The sequence below is a fragment of the Apus apus genome, chromosome 3 (assembly GCF_020740795.1).
Source record: "Apus apus isolate bApuApu2 chromosome 3, bApuApu2.pri.cur, whole genome shotgun sequence".
NCBI classification, from domain to species: Eukaryota; Metazoa; Chordata; class Aves; order Apodiformes; family Apodidae; genus Apus; species Apus apus.
Window position 1 is genome coordinate 62,096,829 of NC_067284.1, and position 12,047 is coordinate 62,108,875.

The window sequence follows — 12,047 nt, forward strand, 5'->3', positions numbered from 1 at the left end:
TATGAAGGGGGTCTGAGGGAACTGCAGCTGTTCAGTTTGGAGAAAGAGAAGCTGAGGGGAGACCTTATGAAAGGTTGTAGTGAGGTGGGTGGACTTGATGGTCTTAAAGGTCTTTCTGAAATAAAATGATTCAATAATTTCCTCCTAGACATCTTTCACCTCCTCCACCAGCCCTCTCCCCTCTGTACTGCCAGGCTCCCTCTGCATTCCAGTCCTGCCTGTTCGAAAGGCTGTGAGCCAGGAAAGGGTGGGGAGCAGATGCCACAGAGTCCTGTGCCATGGTGCCACCTTCCCCCTTCCCACCAGGGAGGGAGGGTGAGTCAAAGCGCTGCAGTGGGGAGGAAACCACCCTGGGCAGCAGCAGATGATGGTCTGTTGTGGGCTGCAGGGCATGCAGGGATTACGCAGTCCCACTGCAGTGCATAGAAATCCTGAAGCCTGCCAACACCTGTGTGAGTGTGGCAGCCCTCCAAGAATTTGGGGTTTTGATGGTGCAAGTGGGTGACCCCTTTCCCAGCAGAGCTGCACGCACCCCAGGAGCATCTGAAACCTATCCCCTGGGAATGCTGCCTGAACTAAAAATGGGGTGATGGCTGCAGCCCTTGCTTTCCTGAGGGGCTGGGATGGGGAGTGTAAGTTCTCTTGCACACAGGACAGTTCATGTTGGACAAGCTGCTTGTGGAACCTTGTGATCCCCTGTAAGGCTCTAGGTTATTAATTCCTTAGGAAAGCTATACCCTGGCCCTTGCTTCCTCTCCTCAGGTGATGTAGGTGTGGGCTGGTGTCTACTGGATGCTCTTCACCACCACCCAGCTGGCAGGATAAGAAAAGACCCATTTTGATCCAGGGCTGATGGGGTTTTTCCAGGTTATATAAAGAGACTCTGCATTTTGTTCCAGCTGTCCAGCAATAGAATGTATTTAACTTTAAAAAATAAAATCCACAGTATCAAAACACAGCAAGTCACAATCCAATACTCAGCAATATAAATAGGCGTATAAATGGTCGTCTGTAACCCCTCAGTTTGGGCTCTGGCGCAAAAATGAAGGGTGGGCTCACCTTTGGGCTGCAAACAGTAGAGGTGGGTGTGCACCTGTCCCCCCTTTCCTAAGGTGGAATAACCCAGTACACCCAAGCAAGACCAAAACCAAGGAAAACGTGGACTCAAGCCAGCAACAGACAATGTATCCCACTCCCAGCCTATGGAGCAGTGCCTGTGTCTGTATGTGTGTGTTGGGTGGAAAGGCGGGGTGCAGGTCAGGGTGGGATTGCTTGCTGGGTATGTGGGGAAGTGCTGTGGTTGCCTCCAGGCAGTGCCGGTGGAGGTTAGCCCCTGTCTTGATCCCAAGCCTAAATGTGCTACTTCCTTTGACCTGCCTGCCAGAAGCATCCTTAGTGCTGGAAGATAGACTGAGCTACTCTCCCCTTGTTGGTCTTGGTGTTTATGTGAAGCCTTCATATCCCCCTGCACCATTCGGTAGAGGAGATGGGATGGCTGGTAGGTGGGTGCAAGGGAAGAAGACCTGACTTTTTGCCTGGCTGTAGTTATATGTAACAATGACAAGAGGAGGAAGGACAGACAGCACATGGGAGGTAAAGGCTCCTCTGGGATTTGCTGTAACTAACCCTGGTTCAGCTGGTGCCACTGTCACCTAGGGTTTTACAGTACACTGGTCTCACAGGGGGATGGAAATGCTGAGTACCAGTTTGGAAAATAAATTGCAGCTCCACTTGCAAGTGCATTGTGTGTGAGAGTATGAAAAAGAGTCAGCTAGAAAATACAGGGATGTGTTATTGTGCCGTGGTTAGCAAGCACATGGGAGAAGCCATTGCTTCTGACTGGGCAGAATATAGGATCTAGCCAAGCTTATAGCTCTTCTTGTGTCTGGGCTCTAAATGTCAATGAACTCTTGACAGTTTGGGTTGTAATGCAGTTTGGGTTGACTCATAATAAAATACATTCTGGCTGGAGTGTATGCATGTACATGGACTGCAGGGTCATCCCAAAACAAGTAGGAAGAAAGGCAAGGGTGGGATAAAACAGCCCTCTGAAGAATAATGAGACTGTGACACTTCAGCTTGCTGTCCATGGAGCCTGGCATAATATCCCTTGTGTCACAGTAAGACTACAGCAAGGGGCAATTTCCAGCAGAATTGAAAGATCCTTAATAAAATGTGTGCCAGTCCCCGCATGTGGGGAGGAACATGTGGCTTTATCTTGGGAAGTAAAGGATGTGGCACCGATGGAGGTACCTGGCACATCTAACACTTCCCATGGCACAGCTCCACATCAGAGCTATTCCCAGCACAAAGCTCTGCTGGCCTTCCCGGCTGGTATTGCAGGGAACATGTACCATGGCCAAGAATGATGCAGTCAACTGTGGCCAGCATGGCCAGGCAGGCAAAGGGCTGGGAGGATGGAAGCTGACTACAACTTTTCCACAGGGAGTACAGATTTGGTGACACTAGTGCACTGAGAAAAAATGTCAGCATGCTCTGCATTGAAATGGTTGGGCTGACCCAGAATGAAACTGGTTTACAAATGGTCACAAATTTCAAAAAGACATTTGGTTTGGTTCCTACCTGGAACTGCTTTCCACTGAGGAGTAAATCAGCTGTTCAGCCTTGCTGGGTTCAAGTACCAAGGAACTATTTCACTAAAGCCCTTTTTTTGAGAAACCTGTTTTTTACAATCAGGAAAGAGCAGCAAAAAATACCGTGTCTCTGGCAGATGGGGATGAAGCAATTGCATTTATACTTCATTACTTACTTTTGCTATCCAGCTGTAAAACTTGCACTCAAAACACCTGTATTTATAAAGCAGAAGGTGATGCTGGGTTAGCCTGGTGCCACGCACCTTCAACCAGACCAAGCATTGGCTGGCTGTGGCTGGTGAGGAGGCAGGGCTTGGTCTGCAGTGGTGGTGCAGGACAGCACGGCATGGTGGGCACTTGCAGCATGGCATGGCTCCTGCAAGCCAGGGGTGAGTTATCCATCCCTGCAGGGTGTTGGTAGGGGTTCTGGAATGGGTGGCCTCCCTCTGCTGCGCTCTGGACAGCGGCATTAAATTGCTGGATGAATGATTTGGCCCTAAAGAGAAAGTGTTACTGATGGCAGAAAGCACCAAATTAGCACTTGTAGCTGTGTCTTCACTGCGTGGCTCTTCTCATCTGTGCATGACTTGTGGCCACCATGCACATACCTCCTGCTTGCTGCCACCTTCCCCACCATGGGTTCCCTAGGAGCCCTTTGAGGTGATGGACTCTGCTTAGTCTGTCCCTGGCACAAAGCTCTGGTCTCATATGAGAGGAGGAAAAACAAGTCAGAGAGTGTGTGTGTATGGTATTAAAGATGGGACTGAGCAGACCCCTTGTAACCATTAGGGCTTGAAATCTCATCTGTCCCCTCTGGTTTCCCCAGCCCTGCCCTGTGGCTCAGCCTCCAAGCTCACTGTATCCCCATCTCCCTGTCATGATGAGCTCTGAAACCAGCCTCAGGACTCCCCATTGCCCAAGAGTATGCTGCTGTTCACATTGTAGTTGGAGGGAACTTGGGAGTGCTGGTTTTAATCAGGACTATTGGAAAAAGAGTTTTTTATCATCACTATTACTGCAGCAGCACAAAAGGGGGAAAATGCAATTTGGTGCTTGCTACCTGGTAGCAAAGCCGATCTATAAAGTTGCTCCTGTCCTACAGCAGAGAGTGTGAATCCATGTGGTGCTAATTAAAACCAATTCAGCATATCCCCACAACAGGCAGAAATAAGGCCTTTAGTCCTTATTTGTTCCTTTGGATGGAATTGGGAGTCTCCAGAGTAATGCATTGGCTGTTTTCTTGGCTTCACCAATTTGACAGGTCAAAAATAAGAAAAAATATTATAGACCAAAACCTGAAAGTAAATTATAAGACCTGCACCTCTCCTGCACAGTGCTGCCAGTGTCAAACTCCCTCCTGCAATAAACGTAGCCAGCACACAGATATAACTAAAGTGATGCTCTTGGAGACCCATGGCAGTCCCAGAGAAGGCAGCATTTCCATATAAGGTCTTATTCAGCTAATCGAGTTCTCCCATCCTCACAAGAGCAAGGGGACAGACAGCACCAAATGTGGTCAGAGAAGCCAGCAAAACCCTGGCCATGATATTTCTACCACTTTTTGCTTCCAGGGGACCTTTTGTACAGGTGCTGGGTGTCTGGGATGGGGCATCTGCTGCCAATCCAACATCTGATGCAACAGGAGACATGACTTTTGGTGATTTAATGCCCAGTGAAAATGTCAACTTGTTTAACCCTCCCCAGACTAAGACTTCCTGCACTGCCTGTCCACAAAAAGCTTAAATGCATCTTCTAAAAGTGAATGCATCTTCACATGCACCAGAACAAGTTCTTTTTAAGCCACATTTGGCTGCTCCTGTTTCAGAGCTTCTTCACTCAAAGACTTTGCCAGGTTTCTTTTCAACAGCTCTACCAGATAGCCTAATAAAACCTATCGGCCTCTGTTAAGGCTCCTTCACATCCATCCCATGGCCACAGCAGTTTGCTCTTGAATCGGCTGTTCTGTTTTGACAAATGTGGGGGTAACCATTGCTCTTGGTCATCACGCTTGGTGTAGCTGTTCTAAAAAATTGTTTGGTGGCTTGATGACTAATTATAAACCAGAAAAAAGAGTTCCCATGGATCATAGCAGTAGCTTGTGAAGGTGTTTTCCAGCTGTGCTACTGATTCCCTGTTTGCTCCTGGTAAGTATCCTATTTACCCCTTATTCTTCCAGGTGGGAAATGAAGGAGCAGAGTTTCTCTGTCTCACAGTAAGTGCTGAAATTCACTTCTGTAACATCCATACGGTCCTGCAAGCCAGAGCTGCAGATGCTGCAGCACAGGTCATTAAGCAGCCACCCTCTTAACTGGTCCTTTCGGTAGAAACGGTCAAAGACAGTTGAAATTGTTTAACTGCAGGAGCAGAAATCCTTTGGGTGATTGCTGTGGCAATGGTAATCTTGAGGAACTCATCCCTTGGCTTTAACACAGTTGTCAGATTTCTTTTGGGTTTCATCTTTACACCACTGACCTACTAGTTGATTTTTTTCAAAGTGCTGCTGTCTTGTAAGCCTTGATACAGAGAGGTAACCACACCTCGCTGCAGCACAGCACCGTGGCAGGATTACTGCACCACTTTTCCTCTTGAGCACTTGGGTTAACACAAAGCACCACCAGGTGCATGTCTTCCAAAGAAACCCACTTCACTGCTTCCTGTGTTGTGTGGCTTACATGCCTCTAAAAGTTGATGGTTTTCATCTGTCTTCCGCTATAATTACAAATGAGAAGCTTTCCCATCTGCACCATGTTATGGATCTTTGCATTCTGAGGAGCAGCCCAAAAAAGCTGAGCTCATTACTGCCACTGGGTTCCAGGGTAGTTGCTAAATACCTGTTTCTGGCTGCCTAGAAACCAGCATAGCAGTAGCATAACAGTGTGAACCACTGTTTAGGGTGTAAGAAAAGAGAAATGCAGCCTGAGTTATTCTTGTGGTTCTGTCATGGGTTTACTTTGGAGTTGGGTAATTTAACCTACTGCATCTCACTGTTTCTCAGCTGTACAACAGGGGTAGTGATGTCTCATCTAAAGATGCTGGGAGTTACTGCTAATATTTGGCCAGAATCTGTGAAATATTTCTTTAAACTTAATCTGAAGGGTCTTTTGCAAATTCATATTGGTTTGCTCCCCCTCCTCTTGCTAACCAAGAAGCCAGTTTAAACATACATCTCCTAAAGATGATAGGCACTGTAGAACATGTGCTCAGCGGGGCTGGTGCAGCTTTGCAGGGGTTTAGCTGAGCATGTTGGCGCATGCACACCGTGCTCGAACACCAGGTAGTACTTGCACATGCACAAAGGGAATGTCTACAAAATACACCACCCCAGCTGAAGTGTGGTTTGATAAAATATATGATGAGCTGTTTGTGTTACAAATTTGCATTCTTATTATACAGGTTCCATTTGCCCTTCTGATTAAGGCTGCACAGATCAGGGGAAGTGCTCAAGCCAGCAGTCTACCATCTCACTGGTGCTCCCAAGGCTCCTGACTTTGACCTCTTCTCCTGTTCTGGCAGCCCAAAGCTTTTCATAGTGCACCATTGTCAAAGGGTAGGGTGAAAAAATTTTGCCATCTACTATGCTGCCTGCACTGGCTTAATGTGTGTGGTTTGGACAGATCCTGTCCCACCACAGGTTAGCTGGGACTGAGGATTGTGCTTTATCATTAGCACTGGAGGAATTCATGAGCTGGCAGAAGCTTTCCACAGGCTCACAGCAAAGTGAGGGCATTGGGCAAGTATGAAATTTTCCAGGAAGAAAGGTTGTCCACTAAAGCCAGAGGGTGTCCAGCCATCAGGAGAATACCTGGGACTATGGGGAGGCCAAACTATGTTTCCTACTGGTGTAAACACTGAAGGAGCTTCCTACCCCACTAGCTCCCTGGGATAATCACCCACAGACACCCTGCCTGGCTCAGGGGTCCCCTTCACCCTCCTCAGTGTACCCCTATGATGCCTATAAGAGTTAAACACAGGACACAACTGGGTGTTTTTGAAGCTGGGCCAGCACATTTACAGATGATCAGGTAAGGAGACACACATGCTCAGGGGCACTTGATGCTCTTTGACTTCTCACCTCTCTTTGCAACAGGATTTATTTTAACTGACAGGATCTGCTCTGCATGGAAAGTGAAAATGTGCCTTAAAAGCAAATTGCCATGCTTAGAGAGGCTGGGAGCTTGTAGGGCAGCTGGATTTGCTGCTGTACTCTTGCCCACCAGGTACCTCTGCAGGAGCAACAGGCTGGAAGTGAGTCTCAACTCCATCACCCTCAAGTGGGTCCCAGTTTTGGCAGTGGATTTGTGCGAAGTTCCTCTCACTGAGAGGACCCTCTCTGGGCAAGAGCAGTAGCCTGGTTTGGACCTTTTTAGGCAGGGCTTCTCCCATCACCTTTTTGGTGTGGAAAAGCAGCAGCTGCTGCCACCAGGTCTCCCCAGCTGAGCTCCTCTCCCCCTCCTCTCACCCAGGATCAGAGTAATCACTCTGCCTGGCTGCCAAATTTAGCTCTGCACATGGCGTGTTAAAACCTCAAAAACATAGCCTTGACCCATTTGGCCATGGGCTTGTTGACCACAACTGCTACTGAACACCTGGTTAGCACCAGGTCATCATCCTTGAGCTTTGGGCACTTACCCCAGGGGAAGCAGAGCAGGGATTTTGCTTCAGCCAGGAGCACACAGGATCCATTTCCAAAGTACAGAGATGCTTCTGCCAAGGCCCTTCAAGGGGAGGGGAGGAAAAGCCTCAGTTTTTTTTTGGTTTTGGCTCCCCCAGTATTGTTGTACACTAGAAGATTTTGGCGGCATGTGGCTGTGCCCACCACTGTAGAGGCAATGAGCTGCAGGGCACCAGTCCCTTGCTAAATAAAGTTTTTTCAGGGACTGGTGAGAGGTCTGGTCTTTACATGGTGCCAGCAGGTGGAAGCAGGGGATGGCCCCAGACAGTTCAGCAGCACAATACAATTTACAGCGAGCACATTTCTCACGACATCTGGAAGGACAGAGCTTCTTTGAGCATCATATATACAGAGACAGCAGAGGAGGATGGGCTGAGCCCTCTGCTACTGCAAAGCAGTCAAGGAGAGACTCTCAGGGTGCAGGGGAGAAGTTTGCTTTTACATATTGTACATACATCTATTAGTAGCTCCTTGGCATTTGAGGTTCAAAGCCGGCTTTCTTTAACAGTGAGCGTAAAAAGGAGGCAAAACATCTTCAGTTGCTTCCCCCTGGGTGGAGAGGGAAAGAAGCATCTCCCATTCCCCCAGCTCAGCTGCCTGCCCAGGTGCCACCTTCACCAGTGCTGTCGCCTCCTGGCACCCTCCTCCTTGTGCTGGCCAGGGCCAGTCCTAACCCTGGGCACCATCCTTGCCCCATCTCCACTGCTCAATGGGATCAGTGCAAGTCTCCGTCAGGTGCTCTACACCTCCGCTCCACTGGACAGGCAGGTGAACCGGGTTCAAACAGAAGGAAACAAAACAAAAAGAAGAAGAAGAAGAAGAAGAAAGACAAAGGGTAGTGAGAAGGTCCGTGGCCCACAGTGGCCAAAGGAAATCTCTTGCTGTGTTTCTCTGACCATACTTGTCCCAGCCACTACAGCTGTTGTGGGATCCCCTGTTCCTTGTAGCCTGTGAGGAGGGAGTGGAGGGGAATATGATTAGTGTTAATTCCTATCAAGGAACCTCAGCGGGGCTCGAACAAGGCACGAGCCTGATTTACCAGGAACAGCAAACCATGTGGGAGAACTGGGGCTGCCCAGGGCAGGCTCAGAGCTGCAAGCAGCCCTGCCTTGCTTCAGCCAACTCCTGCCCATGCAGCCTCAGGCTGCAGCCACCTTCCTGGGCATGGGGACACAGCTGCCAGTGGCCAGCCCTGCTGTGGTGGTGGCCGCTGGCCCTGGTGTGGGCACAGACACATCCACATGAAAAGTTTATAAAGGCACAGTAGGTACCAGTGGCCATCAGTTCTAGCACAGCCCAATAACCTAAAACTTTTATGGAAATGCTGTATTTTCTGCCTAACTTATTCTGTATCAGAGCATGTTTTCCTGCAGTGTAGGGGAAATGTCTGCCCTTATATACTGCTCCAGAGACATTGCTGTTCCCAAACACTGATCTGGCAGCTTGCTGGTCTTGCATTCAACACACTCACATCCCTTCTTGCAATCTGTTTGTGCATTGTCCTTCCAGAGCACTGCCAGGTAGGAGAAGGCTGGTTTCCTCTATCCACATTCTAGTTCCCATGGTGACTTTTGCTAACAGAGCTCTCCAGCAGTAACTAATTTGTGTTGTGGTTTCCAGAGATGAACAAACATGTCTCGGAGGAGAAGAGGGACACCTTTAATCACATAGTTAAAGTTCAAACACAGACCTTGGGATGCCTTTCTGGGCCCTTTACTTATAGTCTCACTGCCTTGTTCTGCACTTGCTTTGCTCCAGCCCAGCAGAATTACAGGTCTCAGAATCCCAGGGCACAGCAGCCATCTGGTGGCACTGGGGAATATAAATCTTCCCAGCAGCAAAACCAATTGTACAGGGAAACTGTCCAGATGCCTCCTCCTCCACCACCCCTTCTCCTCTTCCCCCTGCCATGAGATCTAATGCACCTCCCGAACAAGGTGGCAAAACCCTCAGGCAGGGTCTCTATTGGCTCATGCTTGGCCCTGGGGAACATCAGGTCCCCACTGCCTAGCAGCCACATGGATGCTCAAGGGCCAAAGCAGCCTGTCCTGCTGCTCATCACAGCTGCCTGGTAAAGGGAGGGCCCACTTGATTTGCTATCTCGTACACAGTGGTTGAAGGGAGGCTTCAGATCCCACAGGGGTTAGCTCCTTCAGACAGGGGGCCAGGGCAATAGGGGATTTCTTGTGCTGGCCCAGCATAATAAGAACAATATTGGGGTTTTTAACACTTTCCTAGGTGGTTGCAATGACTGCACCAGAAGCTTTAACTGCTTTCTTTTTAAGAGAAGCTAGGTTTGTGATTACAATAGTATCGATACAAAAGATGTATTTTTTTAAAGCAGCAGACTGTCTTTACCTGCACTGTCTGCAATAGTGACGATCTTTAAACTAGAAACTTCTTAAAAATCTGGAGGGTTTTTTTGCTTTGTTTAAATTATGTAAGTAGCAGGCTATTTTTATATTTTGAATTTCAAATCAGTCTGAAATGTCGTATCTCAAAAGATTGCTTAACTCTTCAAACACTTTTCAATTTATGCTTTTTAATATTTATTTCCAACCCTTACACCAGGTTTTTTGCACATCTTTTAAAAAAGCTGAAGACAAAATACCAGTACATTCCATAACCCCATTTTTAAGGGACTTTTTGCTGAACTTAGAACTGGCCCCAACTAGGGAGGGAGAGATGATGTTTTCTCATGCATTTATGTTCTAAGTGAGTCAGATATGAGGGCAAGATGAGCTGGCTGGAAACCCATAATATGGACTTGCCTACAGCATCTCTTTAATTTTTTTAGGGAGCACATTAAAAAAAAAAACAGCAACCAAAGCACATTGACTAGAGAGTTGGGGAATGCCATAAATCCTTAGCTAAAGTAAGCAAGTTGGTTATGCTCACAGTAACTTGCTTGTGTAGCCATGCCTTTTATAAAGATGCAATAGAAATACTTTCAGTCCTGCTGTCAGTTTTGAAGCTGTCTGGAAGCCAGTTACAGTGGCTGAGCCTGTATCTCTTTTTATACAACCAAAGCAAGCCAAAGGATGACCTGTCCTATGCTAAACTTATTTATTAAAATACTTCAGACATAACTTATTAAAATGGTCTTGCACAGGAATAGCTATTCTGTATGAAGCAGCTTTATGTTAGTATGCCTGCAATAAAGTTAAGGTGTAGTTCTGTAAAGCAGACAGCTCTGGGATCAAGGTTAAGCTGGTCTGAGTATCTGCACACAATGTCACTGATTTAATCTAATTTTCTTGAAAATGCACTTCTTCTGTAAACCACTGCAAGGAAGATTCAGGAAAAAATAAGCCAGTCTGTGCTTAGGCTGTCCTACTTGGACTGGGTTCATGCAGTGGGTGTCCTCAGGATGCTCTCGAGGCTGGAATCAGTCCCTGCCCTGCTCTGAGGGCCTCCTTGGGGTGGAAAACATGTCCCTGGGGCTGTACAGTCACAGAATGGACACAGAGACAGGTGGACACATGCATGTACAGGCACACAGCACCAGTCGAAGGAAATCCCAAATGGCTAGTCCTGGCTGAGAGCTCTCTGCTCTCCCTGGGGAGCTGCCACGAGGTGTGAAGAGGAGGAGGTAGAACAGAAACAAACTTACCTTGTGAAACTTTGATGGTGAACAAAAGGAGGCAAAGGAACATGAAAGAAAGAGAAAGGGAGAAATATAACTGTAGATGATATATCTGAAGCACATGGAAAACCAGAAAAGAAGGAATAAATTGAGACTGTGGCGTAAACATAGAACAGCTGCTCTACCACCAGACATTCACACCAGGGCTCAACATTAATTAAAATCCTTGTATTTGAAGAGCAACTGTGTTAATGTTTAAAGAGAATGGAAGAATTCTCATCTGCTTTCCAGCTCACCAGCCCCGAGCAGGACAGGCTGGATGGACTAACATCTCTGAGCCATGCTCCTACAAATGCTTTGCTCAGTGACATTGCTTATTACATGGGTTTGACCAAAGGGGAACTGCTGAAGGAAGATGCCAACAACACGTTATGGCTTATCAGATGGTGCGTGGCATGCCATTCACATCCAAGAGCTAGGAAAACCACACCTGGCAGCTTTTTGGCTGTTTTGCTGCTGAGTTTGCTTGTACCCATGGATAACTCATAACCATGGCATGCCTCAGCCTGGCTGGGTCCTGCAAACCTTGATGGGATTTAACATTCCTACAACATTTTAAGGACTTACTCTACTGCAGTAAGAAACTGCAAAAAAAGGGTATTTTAACTACTTTCCTCAGGCATAGTCTGGGTGAGTGCTCCTTTTAGATTTTAAAAAACATAGGTCTGAGGAGGCAATTTATCCACAAAATTTCCTTCATCTCATGAAGGCTTACCAGCTGTTTTAGGATGTTGTTTTCTTCTGAGTCTCTCAAGCCATTTCTGCTCCCTTTCCTTCCTAGGTTAGTGGCAGTAACTGCCCCATCAGGGGCCCTGCAGAGCCAACAGGCTCGGTGATGCCTTCCAAAGCCCCTCAAAGCCCAAGAGGACAGTAACCATACAATCATCTGCTGCTGCTTCTGGCAACATCTGGGTGCTGTAATTAGCAAAGGAGTGACAAGTGGGCAGCATGGTTACTCCTGGCTGGCAATCCATTCCTGAGATTCAGCAGCCCAATGCAGAAGAAGGGGCTGCAGCAAGAGTGAAACCACAAGCAATGGTACTTTTGCTCATTCATAGCTACAGCCACACCAGTTGTTAATTCCTGTCAGAAAAGGACCAGGAGGTGCTGATTGACAGCTGGCTGAGTATGAGTC

General features: G+C 47.6%; 1 protein-coding gene across 3 annotated transcripts in view; it reads right to left on the reverse strand.

Moving 5' to 3' along the window:
* Positions 1-12,047, reverse strand: part of STUM (stum, mechanosensory transduction mediator homolog) — a 135,882-nt gene that overhangs the window by 87,783 nt on the left and 36,052 nt on the right. For 2 of the 3 annotated variants that reach the window (XR_007889169.1, XR_007889168.1), the window contains exon 3: positions 7,224-8,214. Coding sequence is in view for 1 of the 3 variants with exons in the window: in XM_051616154.1 (XP_051472114.1) it covers positions 8,180-8,214 (35 nt within the window). In the remaining 2 variants the exon portion in view is untranslated. Of the gene's footprint in view, positions 1-5,716; positions 8,215-12,047 lie in introns of those variants that run through there. The other variant, XM_051616154.1, reaches the window with a different exon arrangement.